Raw genomic sequence first — 15,000 nt, 5'->3', positions numbered from 1 at the left:
GTCTAAATTAAACTCTGGAAAGATGACACAGTGGCCTAGGACCTCAAAATGTCAGCAAATCAATGTAATACTAGATTATATCAAGACCAATCCCAAATTACAATTTAAACAGAGTAATCTGCTTTATACTGAGGCATACTGACACCATCAACTCCCAATTTTCTTTGCCACAAAAACCCAAAATAACAGCTAATTTGAAACCGAGTTTAAATGTATTTGTATAATTACATAGAAGTATAGATGTTTCTGGCAATTCACAATACTACATATGGTATTTTGTTACTATGTTTAAATATCTGACTTTATATAAACTAGATACAACTCTTTATTTGCTACATAATTCTAATGAAATTATCAGCCTCTGGCAGAAGTGTCCACTCATACTTACTAATTCTAACTTTATTAAGAGCAAAAAGGTAATTATTTTTCCTGTTACTTTACAACAGATACTGTTTAAACCTGCTTAATGAGATAGCAGATATTCACTGATTGGGAACAAAGAACCACATAGTCAAAAAGTATTTGGATGCAAGGAAAATCAGTGGTTAAATCCATTGAAAGTATTTAAATGGAGCTGATGCAACCAAAAGGAGAAGGAAAAAATTATTAGAAGCTACTTAAAATTATTGTTAAAATAGCAACTGACATCCTGGTATTTTTAAATATTCATTTGTAAAATTAAAAAATTAAGTAAGAAATTTTTAGGGACACCTGGCTGAGTCGGTAAACACCTAACCTGATCTTAGAATTGTGAGTTCAGGCCTCATGTTGCGCATAGAGCTTACTTTAAAAAAACAAGCAAATTAATTAAAAAAGTAATTTACTTAAAAAATAAATTTTTAAGATAATTTTTAATTTTAATTGTTTTTTTAATGTTTACTTATCTTATAAAGAGAGAGAGACAGAGCACGAATGGGGAAGGGGCAGAGAGACACAGAATCTGAAGCAGGCTCCAGGCTCTATGCTGTCAGCACAGAGCCCAACACGGGGCTAGAACCCACAAGCCATGAGATCATGACCTGAGCCAAAGTCAGATGCTTAACCAACTGAGCCACCCAGGTGCCCCAAGATAATTTTTTTAATTAAATTTAAATAAATACTCACTTGTAGCAGATAAGAACTGCCTGGATCTAATAAGCTGGCAGCTTCATTCTGCATCGTGTTCTGTTGTGTAATTGCGTCTTCTCGTTTCCGCTCTTTCTGCCCTGCTTCATCGTCTTCATATTCATCTAAGCACTGAAAGAAAGAATAGTTTCCATTTTATTTCCATATAATATTAACAGAATGTTGTGACAGTATGTGAAGACACATTTGATAACATTAAAGAAGTATCTGTGCATACAGCAATATGTACATTTAATTCCTGTAAACTACATTATCTGCTTAAAATTCCAATCTCCACATTCATACCCCTGATAACTCACCTTTTCTCTAGACTCCAAATAGCAGTTACAGGGTTTGCCTAAAGGTAAGATTCATTTCTTCTTTTCTTACATTCATTCAACAAGTAAACAAATGATATTTACCTCTTTTCAGAGAATAACAAAAGATATAACCAAGACATGGACTTTTTAGACCAGTGGGAAGATTGTGCGTGTGTGTGACGCAGGAGACTAGTATGTTCTGCCATGATCCATGAAACTACAGGAAGCTAAATGTTAACTTGCACGCAGGGTGAGACCTCAGACCCTTCATAGTTCTTGAGAGAGGTGAGGATTCAAAAGGCATATGCTCTGATCACAAGGAACATAAATAGCTTGAGAAGTATAGACTTTCCACTATGTAACACAGAAAGAAGTTACACTGCCACAATTCCCCAGAATATAAGTAAAACATGATCAAAACTGATTTGGGGGGGTAGCACATGGGTGGCTAAGTCGGTTGAGTGTCCGACTCTTGATTTCAGCTCAGGTCATGATCCCAGGGTCACAGGATTGAGCCCTGCATGAGGCTCTACGGTGAATATGGAGCCTGCTTAAGATTCTCTCTCTCTAGAGGAATCAAAATAGAGGAGAAATACAGGGATCCAAAGTTCCCTCATCCATCAAACACAGCACTATTGAGGCCAGAAGACTTGGAATTCTAGGAATGTTGGCGAAAGAAGGACAGAAACATCCCCAGGGGGCCCACAGGGACAACCTGACAGACCATAGGTGCGTTATTGCAAATTGGGAGATAAAATGGGCAGTGTAGGCATGGAGGGGAGGGATCCCCTTCTGTGGAGAGACAAAAGGAAGAGAAAGAGAGGCTGTGGAAGTGTATTTGGACAAGAGAAAAACCACGGACCGGGGAATAAAAAAAATGGAGAAATAATCAATTTATAACTCGATCCAGGGTTGCGGGGCTTCTACCAGACTGGGGCCGGCCACCCTGTACATACACCTGGCGGGGGACGGGAGGGTGGGCAGGAGCTAGCCCTGGGCTCCGTAGCTAAGTCAGAGGCACAGTCAGAGAGAAAAATCCTCTCCCTGAGTGCTGTGGGAAGAAGGTAGATAGCTCCAAGGACAAAAGACCATGCAGGCACCAGCCAGTCAGAGGCCCTTTGTAGGCTGGCTGGGGGGAGTGGCACTACCCCATAACCAGGGCCTGCGGAGCAGGATCCTTTAAGACATTGGGGTTTGAATCCCAGCTGAGCACCTGGAAAGCACAGCAAACTGGAGCAGGACAGAAGAGCCCGCTCACACGTGCACAACACTGTGAAAATGGCCTGAACAGTGTGGTCTGGGACACCTGGTCAGGGAAAGAAAGAATGGGGTGTTGCCATTTTTCTCCCCATCACCAACAAAGTGGGGCTTCAGGGAACAGGACTGCAGCCCCCAGTGGAGGCAGGACTGCCTACACCAAACCACGCCTCCCCATGCCTCATAGCTACATATGTATCGACGCAAGATTCACACTGACTGAACCAGAGGGCCCCACCTCTAGACCAGCGCAACCACTGGTTCCAAGGCACAATCAGATACCAGTCCAGCAGTTTTGCATTTTCTGATTGATTCTTGGTTAATTCTTATTTTAGATACGTAGATAGGTTTATTTCCTTCCCTTTCTTCCTCTTAGTTCATCCCTTCCCTATTCTGAATATTCTGGTCATTGGTTTGTTTAAGTGGACGTTTTTAATCTATTCTTTTTACCCTTCTTCTGTATCTCCTTCTTCATTTTCCTCTCTCTCTGGATTAAGTTGTATACTTTCTCTAATTCCTGCCTAGTCAATTTTTTCTTCTCTTTTCTTTTTCCCCACCCCTATCATTTCTCTCTTTATATGGTATAAGGCTTCTTCCACCACCACCACCCCTTTTTAAATTTTTTCCAGGAAAAAATTCGTTGTTACTTCAACGAACAAATCAAATCACAGCTGGTGGCAGGTCCAAACCACTATCATGAGTAGGGAGATAAAGCAACCAGTTCCAACAACAAAGAGCATGCAACAGACTCCAAAAATCACCTCCTAAAGGGCCAGGCCCTGGATGGTTTATGACCCTTTTTTAATATAATAGTGTTTGCAGGTGCAAGACACACAATAAGCTATTAAAACACATAAGGCACAGAAAACTAGCCAAAATGATGAAACAGAATTCTCAAAAGAAATTCCAGGAAGAAATGACAGCTAGGTAATTGCTCAAAACAGATATAAACAATATATCTGATCAATAATTTAGAATAATAGTCATAAGATTAACAGCTAGGCTTTAAAAAGTAGAGACTCTATTGCTGCAGAGATCAAGGAACTAAGAGATAGTCACAATGAACTAAGAGATGTTGTAAATGAGGTACAAAATAAACTACATGCAATGACAGCAAGGATGAAGGAAGCAGAGGGGAGAATAAGTGAAAGAGAAGATAAAATTATGGAAAATGATGAAGCCCAGAAAAAGAGAGATAAAAAAAAAAATACTAGACCACGGGGAGAATTAGAGAGCTCAGTGATTCAATGAAACAATAATATCTGTATCGTAAGAGTTCCAGAAGAAAAAGAGAGAGAGAAAGGGGCAGAAGGTTTACTCAACAAATTACAGCTCAGAACTTCCATAATCTGGGGAAGGAAGCAGACATCCAAATCCAGGAGGCACAGAACACTCCCTTCAGATTCGACAAGAATAGGTCTTCACCATGGCTATGACGGTGAAACTGGCAAAATACAAAGATAAAGAGAATTATAAAAGCAGCTAGGGACAAATGGGCCTTAACACACAAGGGTAGACACATAAGGGTAGTTCCAGACCTGTCCAGTGAAAATTGGCAGGCCAGAAGACAGTGGCAGGAAATAGTCAATGTGCTGAAGAGGAAAAATATGCAGCCAAAAATCCTTTATCCAGCAAGGCTGTCATTCAGAACACAAGGAGAGAGAAGAGACTTTCCCAAACAAAAGCTGAAGGAGTTCATGACCACTAAACCAGCCCTGCAAGAGATCCTAAGGGGGACTCTATGAGTGGAATGCTACAAAGACTACAAAGGACCAGAGACATCACAAGCATGAAACCTACAGGTAACACAATGACACTAAATCCGTATCTTTCAATAATAACTATGAATGTAAATGAGCTAAATCCTCCAATCAAAAGACACAGGGTGTCAGAATGGATAAAAAACAACATTCATCTATATGCTGTCTACAAGAACCTCATTTTAGACCTGAGGACACCTTCAGATTGAAAGTAGGGAGATGGAGAACCATCTATCATGCTACTGGAAGTCAAAGAAGGCTGGAGTAGCCATACTGATATCAGACAAACTAGATTTTAAACTAAAGGCTGTAACAAGAGATGAAGAAGGTAATTGTATCATAATTATGTGGTCTATCCATCAAGAAGAGCTAACCATGTTTATGCTCCCAACGTGGGGCTACCCAAGTATATAAATCAATTAACACAAACATAAGCAATCTTATTGATAAAAATACAGTAATTGCAGGGGACTTTAGTACTCCACTTACAACAATGGACAGATCATCTAAACAGAAAATCAATAAAGACACAATGGCCTTAAATGATACACTGGACCAGAAGGACTTGACAGATATATTCACAACTTTTCATCCAAAAGCAGCAGAATACACATTCTTCACAAGTGCACCTAGACCATTCACCAAGATCACATACTGGGTCACAAAACAGCCCTTAATAAATATGAAACAAATGAGATCATACCATGTATATTTTCAGATCACAATGCTATGAACTTGAAAAAAATTGGAAAGAGAAAAAAATTGGAAAGCCTCCAAATGCATGCAGGTTAAAAAACATCCTACTAAAGAATGAATGGGTCAACCAGGCAATTAAAGAAGAAATTTAAAAATACATGGAGACAAATAAAAGTGAAAACATGACAGTTGAGACCCTTTGGGATGCAGCAAAGGCAGTCATAAGAGGAAAATACATTGCAAACCAGGCCTATCTCAAGAAATAAGAAAAATCCCAAACACAAAACCCAACCTCACACCTAAAGTAACTAGAAGCAAAACAGCAAACAAACCCAAAGCCAGCAGAAGAGAAATAATAAACATTATAGCAGAAATAAACAATATAGAATCAAAAACAAAAACAATAACATGAGAACAGATCAATGAATTTAACAGCTGGTTTTTTGAAAAAATAAACAAAATTGATAAACCCCTAGCCAGACTTCTCACAATGTAGAAGAGAGAGAATCCAAATACATAAAATCACGAAAGAGGAGATCTCAAACACCACCACAGAAATACACACAATTATTAGAGAATACTATAAAAAATTATATGCCAAAGAACTGTACAACCTGGAAGAAATGGACAAATTCCTAGACGACCACACACTACCAACACTCAAAGGGGAAGAAATAGAAAATTTGACCAGACCCATTGAATTGAATGAGTTATCAAAAATCTCTGAACAAATAAAAGTCCTGGGCCACATGGTTTCCCAGGGGAATTCTACCAGACACATAAAGCAGAGTCAATACATATCCTTCTCAAGATGTTCCAAAAATAGAAACAGAAGGAAAGGTTCCATACTCATTCCATGAAGCCAGTATTACCTTGATTTCCCAAACCAGACAGAGACCCCACTAAAAAGGAGAATTACAGGCCAATATCTCTGATGAATATGGGTGCAAAAATTCTCAACAAGATATTAACAAATCAAATTCAACAGCACATAAAAAGAATTGTTGACCATGATCAATTGAAGTTCATTCCTGGACTGCAGGGCTGGTTCAATATTCGTAAATCAAACAATGTCATACATCACATTAGTAGAAAAAAGGGTAAGAACCATATGATCCTGTCAATAGATGCTGAGAAAAAAATCACTGGACAAAATATAGCACCCATTCTTAATAAAAACACTCAAGAAAGTCGGGATAGAAGGAACATACCTTAACATCAAAAAGGTCATATATAGAAAGTCAACAGCTAGTATCATCCTCAATGGGGAAAAACTGAGAGGATCCCCCCGAGATCAGGAACACAACAGGGATGTCCACTCTCACCACTGTTCTTTGACACAGGGTTAGAAGTTCTAGCCTCAACAATTAGACAACAGAATGAAATAAAGGCATCCAAACTGGCAGAGAAGAACTCAAACTTTCACGTTTTGCAGAAAACATGATACTCTACATGGAAAACCCAAAAGATGCCACCAAAAAGCTGCTAGAACTGATACATGAATTCAGCAAAGTCACAGATACAAAACCAGATTGATACAGAAATCAGCTGCATTTCTATACACCGATAATGAAGCAACAGAAAGAGAAATTAAGAAATCAATCCCATTTACAACTGCACCAAGAACCAGAAAATACCTAGGAATATACCTAACCAAAGATGTAAAACATAAGTATGCTGAAAACTATAGAAAAATTATGAAAGAAATTGAAGACGACACAAAGAAATGGAAAAACATTCCACGCTCATGGATTGGAAGAACAAATATTGTTAAAATGCCAATACCACCCAAATCAATCTAGACATTCAAAGCAATCCCAATCAAAATTGCACCAGCATTCTTCTCAGAGCTAGAACAAACAATCCTAAAATTTGTATGGAACTACAAAAGACCCTGAAGAGCCAAAGTAATATTGAAAAAGAAAACCAAAGCTGGAGGCATCACAATCCCGGACTTCAAGCTGTATTACAAAGCTATAATCATCAAGACAATATGGTATTGGCACAAAAACAGATACAAAGACCAATGGAATAGAATAGAGAACCCAGAACTGGACTCACAAATACATAGCCAACTAATCTTTAACAAAGCAGGAAAGAATATCCACTGGAAAAAAGACAGTCTGTTTAGTAAATGGTGCTGGGAGAACTGAATCACAGCAACATGCAGAAGAATGAAACTGGACCACTTTCTTACAGCATACACAAAAATAAACTCAAAATGGATGAAAGACCTAAATGTGACACAGGAAACCATCAAAACCCTACAGAAAACAGGCAACGATTTCTTTGACCTCAGCTGCAGCAGAAAAGATGCTCAACATCATTCATCATCAGGGAAACACAAATCAAAACCACACTGAGATACCACCTCACACCAGTCAGAGTGGCTAAAATTAACAACTCAGGAAACAACAGAAATGGTCAGGATGTGGAGAAATGGGAACCCTCCGGCGCTGTTGGTGGGAATGCAAAATGGTGTACCCAATCTGGAAAACAGTTTGAAGGTTCTTCAAAGATTAAAAATAGAATTACCCTATGACCCAACAATAGTACTACTAAGAATTTATCCAAAGGATACAGGAGTGCTGATTCATAGGGGCACATGTACCCCAATGTTTACAGCAGTGCTTTCAACAATAGCCAAATTATGAAAAGAGCCCAAATGTCCATCAACTGATGAATGGATAAAGAAGATGTGGTTTAAGGGCACATGGGTGGCTCAGTGGGTTGGGTGTCTGTCTTCGGCTTAGGTCATGAACTCACAGCCTGTGAGTTCCAGCCCTGCATCAAGCTCTGTGCTGATAGCTCAGAGCCTGGAACATGCTTCGGATTCTGTGTCTCCCTCTCTCTCAAAAATAAAGAAACACTTAAAAATAACTTAAAAAAAAAAAAGATGTGATTTATGTATACAATGGAATACTAGTTGGCAATGAGAAAGAATGAAATCCTGCCATTTGCAACAACGTGGATAGAACTGGAGGTATTATGCTAAGTGAAATAAGTCAGTCAGAGAAAGACCTATCATGTTTTCACTCATATGTTGAACTTGAGAAATGTAACAGAAGACCATGGGGGAAGGGAAGGGGGGAGAAAACAGTTTCAAACAGAGAGGGAGGCAAACCCATAATAGACTCTTAAAGATAGAGGAATGTTGATGGGGGGGGGGGCGGGGAAAGAGGAAAATGGGTGGTGGGCATTGAGGGGGGCACTTGTTGGGATGAGCACTGGATGCTATATGTAAGTGATGATTCATGGGAATCTACTCCTGAAGCCAAGAACAAGCACAGTGTATACACTGTATGCTACCTAACTTGACAATAAATTATATTTAAAAAAAAAATCTCTCTCTCTCTAGGAGTGCCTGGGTGGCTCAGTCGCTTAAGTATCCAACTTCCACTCAGGTCATTATCTCGCGGTTCATGAGTTGGAGCCCCATATCGGGATCTGTGCTGACAGCTCAGAGTCTGAAGCCTGCTTCACATTCTGTGTCTCCCTCTCTGCCCCTTCCCCACTCACACTCTTTCTCTCTCTCTAAAATAAATAAATGTCAAAAAAATTTTTTTTGAAGATTCTCTAACAAACAAATAAAAGAAACATATTTTGGGAACAGAACCTGTATACAGCTGTTCAAAGTGGAAATTAACAGGGGTCAAAAGTGGAGTAGACAACAATTAGGCAATTTGATCCTATGAAAAATAATGTATCCTAGCAGGACAACAGAAACAACAGAAGAAATCTTGTAAAGGGTACCCAGGTTGAAGAAATTAGTCCTGATTAGAAAAATAATCTCTCTTAGAACTCTCTAAAAAACTTTTTCAGACCAATAGATAGTGTCATATTTAATGGCAAAATATCCACAAAATTTAAAAGCAAAATCAGATTTAAAACATTCATATTCATTCCACTATCAAGATAGCTGTTAACATCACTCTGGGAGTGCTATCTGATTAAACTAGGTAATAAACAATTTCAACTTTAGAAAGAAAGCAAAATCCCTTTACCTCAGATCATATAATTTCATTGAGATAATACATAAAAATATTATAGAATTATTAGAGCTTGTTACGATGGTTTTTATGTAAGTATGAAAAAACAGCTTCCCAAAGTAAAATTATACAATAGTCAGTTGTATAATTTTATAATAATAAGTATAAAAAACAATAACCTTTATGAAACAGAACTATAAAACTTTGCTGAGAAATATAAACTAAAACCTATTCTTAAATGGAGAAAAACCTAATATTGTGAAGATATCAATAATCTGTAAATCAATTTGTAAGTTGAATAAAAATTCCAATCAATATCTTAAGGAAATTTATTTGGAAAGTAGAGTGGGTCATCTGGATAAATAAATACATAATGCATCCAGAAAACTTACTTTTCTGAAAAGAGTTATGACAGAACATTCACTCGTTAACATTAAAATGTATAAATTCACAATAATAACTGTACAATTGAGGCCCTTAGGAAAAAAGAATACAGTGAAAGAATTCTTCGATACTGAGACAAGAGATCAATCATTTAATGGAGTGAGGGCTGACAGGCAAAAGAATAAGATCTGGGAAAAATAAGGAGTGGTCTTATCTCTAGCCTTCTACTCTAGGAAAGCAAACATCACTCATTCTCCAGTACCTGGACTGCAAAAATGACTTACCATAAGATCGAATGTCAGTCACACAAAGCTAGAACTCTTATATCCTAGAGTAGCGTAGACAGAAAGTAAAAGTTGAAGCAAGTAGCCATGAACTCCCTGGGCACAGGGATAATATTTTATTTCTCCTTGTTTTCATTTGCTGAGATCCAGTCTCTCGATACTAACCACCTTCCCTCCTTCCACTACATCAATAAATGTAGACTCCCTTGCTAGCAAATTAAAAAGAAGAAGAAAAAAATTCAGCAAATGTTAAATGAATGAATGAGTTCACAAGATGAGACAAATTAGGGGGATGGGCAATGGTACCCCAACTTAAAACTGAACATTCTTTCTCATGGCAATGCTGTCACCTACTGACCCGGGAACCTACTCATCACACATACTATCTCTGTGGAGAGTGTGTGCATCTTACATTCTAGGCAGCTTTTAGAAAAGTGATTACTTGATGAATCACAACTTCCCTCCAAGGTTCTTCTAGCAACCAATACAGTTCTTTTGGCAACAAGCATCCTAAAAATTCTTTAAGCTATCTTACATAACTGGGATAAATACACCTGGAGGAACACTTTGCTAGAAATGGTGAGAAATAAGAATGAAAGTAAAAAAGAACTGAGTTAATGGACCAAGGTGGGTTAAGACATTTTCTACTTCTATTTCTTGCAAACATTAGTATTTCTCAAAGTGCACAGCCAACTGATATCCTTAAGAGAGACAGAATTATGTTTTAAGATTTTTTATTTTTAAGTATTCTCTACATCCAACATGGGGCTCAAACTCACAACCCCAAGATCAAGAGTCATATGCTCCATCTACTGAGCCAGCTAGGCATCCTGACAGTTATTTTTTTTTATCTGAAATGGTTTTTTTTTCTTCTTTTTTTTTATTGTTTTCTTAAATCTAAATCAAAGTTAGTTAACATACAGTATAATAATGACTTCAGGAATAGAATTTAGTGATTCACTGCTTACATATAACACCCACTGCTCATCCCAACAAGTGTCCTCCTTAACGCCCCTCAACCATTTAGCTCTTCCCCACCCAACACCCCTCCAGCAACCCTCAGGTTGTTCTCTGTATTCAAGAGTGTCTTATGGTTTGTCTCCTTTGTTTTTACATTGTTTTTGCTTCCCTTCCTTACGTTCATCTGTTTTTTATCTACAGTTTTCAGTATACAGATTTTTCACCTCTTTGGTTAAGTTTATTCCTAGGTATTTTATGGTTTTGATTGCAATTGTAAATGGGATCGAGGCCTTGATTTCTCTTTCTGCTGCTTCATAACTGGTGTATAGAAATGTAATGAATTTCTGTGCATTTATTTTATATCCTGCGACATTGCTGAATTCATGTATCAGTTCTAGCAGTCTTTTGGATCTTCCATATACAGCATCACTTCATTTGTGAAGAGTGAAAGTTTGACTTCCTCCTTGCCGATCTGGATGACTTTTATTTCTTTGTGTTGTCTGATTGCTGAGGCTAGGACTTCAATACTATGTTGGGTAACAGTGGTGAGAGTGGACATCCTTGTTGTATTCCTGACCTTAGGGGAAAGCACTCAGTTTTTCCCCATTGAGGATATTAGTGGCAGGTCTTTCATGATCTTGAGGTATGATGTTTCTATATCTACTTTCTTGAGGGTTTTTATCAAGAAAGGATGCTGTATTTTGTCAAACGCTTTTTCAGCATCTATTGAGAGGATCATGTGGTTCTTATCCTTCTTTTATAATGTGATGCATCACAATGATTGATTTGTAGATACTGAACAAGCCCTGTGTCCCAAGAATAAATCCCACTTGATCATGGTGAATAATTCTTTTAATGTATTGTTGAATCTGGTTGGCTAGTATCTTGTTGAGAAGTTTTGCATTCATGTTCATCAGGGAAACTGCTGTGTAGTTCTCCTTTTTAGTCGGCTCTTTGTCTGGTTTTGGAATCAAAGTAATGCTGGCCTCACAGAATGAGTTTGGAAGTTTTCTCTCCATTTCTATTTTTTGGAATGGCTTCAAAAGAACAAGAGTTAACTCTTCTTTAAATGTTTGGTAGAATTCCCCTGGAAAGCCATCTGGCCCTGGACTCTTGTTTGTTGGGAGATTTTTGATTACTGATTCAATTTCTTTATTGGTTATGCGTCTGTTCAAATCTTCTATTTCTTCATGTTTCAGCTTTAGTAGTTTATATGTTTCTAGAAATTTGTCCATTTCATTCAGATTGCCCAATTTGCTGGCATATAATTGCTCATAATATTCTCTTATTATTGTTAGCATTTCTGCAGTTTGGTTGTGCTCTCTCCTCTTTAATTCATGATTTTATTTGGGCCCTTTTCGTTTTTCTTTTTGATCAGTCTCGCTAGGGGGTGTATCAATTTTGTTATTTTTTTCAAAGAACCAGCTCCTGGTCATTGATCTGTTCTACTGGTTTTTTGATTTCACTATCACTGATTTCTGCTCTAATCTTTATTATTTCCCTTTTTCTGCTTGTTTTGGACTTTATTTTCTGTTCTTTTTCCAACTCTTTTAGGTATAAGGCTGGGTTGTGTATTTGAGACCTTTCTTCCTTCTTTAGGAAGGCCTGGATTGCTATTTTCTTCCCTCTTATGACTGCCTTTGCTGCATCTCAAATGCCACGACAACAAGGATGGACAAAGCAGAGCAGCGAATCTGCGATATAGAAGACAAAATTTTGGGTAATAATGAAGCAGAAAAACAGGTAAACAAAGGCAATAAAATCACAATACAAGACTTAGAGAAATCAATGACTTATTAAAAAAGAATTAACATCCAAATCATAGCAGTCCCAGAAGATGAAGAGAGAGAAGAAGGGCAGAAGGTTTATGTGAGCAAATTATAGTGGAAAACTTTCCTAATTTGGGGAAGGACACAGACATCAAAATCCAAGAAGCACAAAGAACTACCATTAGATTCAACAAAAACTGACCATCACCAAGGCACATCATAATCAAATTCATAAAATACACAGACAAGGAAAGAATTATGAAAGCAGCAAAGGAAAAAAAAAGTCCCTAACCTATAAGGGAAGACAGATCTGGTTTGCAGCAGACCTATCCACAGAAACTTGGCAGGCCAGAAAGGAGTGGCAGGATATATACAATGTGTTGAACTGGAAAAATATGCAGCCAAGAATTATTCATTCAGCAAGGCTGTCATTCAAAATAGAAGGAGAAAGAGGTTCCCAAACAAAAACTAAAGGAGTTCGTGACCATTAAACTAGCCCCACAAGAAGTTCTAAGAGGGACCCTTTGAGTGGAGGAAACACAAAACAAAACAAAAAAGACCAAAAGAAACAAAGACTAGAAAGGACCAGAGAATATCACCAGAAACACCAACTTTACAGGCAACACAATGCCACTAAGTTTATATCTTTCAGTACTCACTCTAAATGTCAATCGATTAAATGCTCCAATCAAAAGACATAGGGTATCAGAATGTATAATAAAACAGGATCCATCTATATGCTGGTTACTAGAGACCCATTTTAGACCTAAAGACACCTGCAGATTGAAAGTAAGGGGAGGAAGAACTGTCTACCATGCTAGTGGTTGCCAAAAGAAAGCTGTAGTAGCCATACTCCTATCAGACAAACTAAATTTTAAAATAAAGACTGTAATAAGAGATAAAGAAGGGCATTACATCATAATTAAGGGGTTTATCCACCAAGATCTAACCCCTTAATTATGATATAATGCCCTTCTTTATCTCTTGTTACAGTGATAAAAAAAAAAAAATTCACAATGTGAAAGCACCCAAATATATACATCAATTCATCACAAACATAAAAGAAACTCATTGATAATAATACCATAATAGTAGGGGACCTTCAACACCCCACTTACAACAATGGACAGATCATGTAAGCAGAAAACCAACAAGGAAACAATGGCTTTGAATGACACACTGGACTGGATGGACTTAATAGGTATGTTCAGAACATTTCATCCTAATGCAGCAGAATACACATTCTTCTTGAGTACACATTTAACATTCATTATCCAGAATAGATCGCAGACTGCGACACAAATCAGACCTCAACAAGATCAAGATCATACCCTGCATATTTTCAGACCACAACACTATGAAACTCGAAATTAACCACAAGAAAAAATTCAGGAAGACCATGAATACTTGGAGATTAAAGAACATCCTAAAAAAACAGGTTAACCAATAAATTAAGGAGGAAATTAAAATGTACATGGAAGACAATGAATATGAAAACACAACAGCCCAACAGTTACATAAAAAAAATTTTTTTAAGTTTACTTATTTTTGAGAGAGAGAGAGAGAGAGAGGGAGGAAGAGAGAAAGAACAAGCAGAGGAGGGACAGAGAAAGGGAGAAAGAGAATCTCAAAGAGGCTCTGCACTGTCAGCGCAGAACCCATGCAGGGCTCAAGCTCACAAATTGCGAGATCAGGACCTGAGCCGAAATCAACAGTCAGACACTTAACCAAATAGGCTGCCCAGGCACCCCTCCCCCTCCAACAGTAATTTTTAAATAAGTACTAGCAAAAGAGAACCAAAAAGAACCGTAAACATTTTTTAAAGTTTCTTTCTACTAAGTACAAGCTTTTTATCTGAGAGAAAAAGAGAAGAAGAAAAAGACACTGATTTTATATTATATTTATACCAATACTGTGGAACTGAATTCCTTATCTCTCTTCCCAGCTCTCATTTCTAGATGAATGTAATCATGTAAACATTACTCTCTCCTTTTACACAGATTACAAAACAGAAATGCATTAGAACTAGGTTAACAATTATTTTAAATTGAAACCAAAAAAGTCAAATTTTATGAAATGACAGTTTGAAACACAAATAATAAGCATCACTGATTGTCATCAAGTTCTTTGCTTTTCCAAAAGCTGCATTTTATAGCACTAATATTTCAGCAAGTAAAACCCCTGAGCAAAACAAAGATATGATTTTCATTCCTAACAACACATTACTAACTTTAAAATTCTATATATGTCCTAAAAAATTATTCAGATTATCGCTACAAATCTGACAAAAGTAACCAAGTAAAAAGGAAATCAGGATTTTTTTTATTGTTTATATTTTAGAGAGAAAGAAAGAGAGAGAGTACATGCAAGTGTGCACATGGGTGAGGGGCAGAAAGAAAGGGAGACGGAGAATCCTAAGCAGACTCTGTACTTTAATCAGAATGATTAAAATTAAAGACTGATAATATCAACCGTTA

The 15,000-nt window shown here is 37.4% G+C and overlaps 1 protein-coding gene across 3 annotated transcripts in view; it reads right to left on the bottom strand.

Annotated features, from left to right (window-relative positions):
- The window catches only part of PAWR (pro-apoptotic WT1 regulator), a 138,478-nt gene that overhangs the window by 53,703 nt on the left and 69,775 nt on the right, over positions 1 to 15,000 (bottom strand). For all 3 annotated transcript variants that reach the window (XR_015253469.1, XM_086712748.1, XM_025926413.2), the window contains exon 2: positions 1,105 to 1,236. Coding sequence is in view for 2 of the 3 variants with exons in the window: in XM_086712748.1 (XP_086568874.1) it covers positions 1,105 to 1,236 (132 nt within the window). In the remaining variant the exon portion in view is untranslated. The remainder of the gene's footprint in view (positions 1 to 1,104; positions 1,237 to 15,000) is intronic.

This window comes from Puma concolor, chromosome B4 (assembly GCF_028749965.1).
Source record: "Puma concolor isolate L17-30 chromosome B4, mPumCon1.1.hap2, whole genome shotgun sequence".
In the NCBI taxonomy this organism is placed as follows: Eukaryota; Metazoa; Chordata; class Mammalia; order Carnivora; family Felidae; genus Puma; species Puma concolor.
Note: the sequence above shows the minus strand (reverse complement) of the source record. Positions and strands in the feature narration are given on the sequence as shown.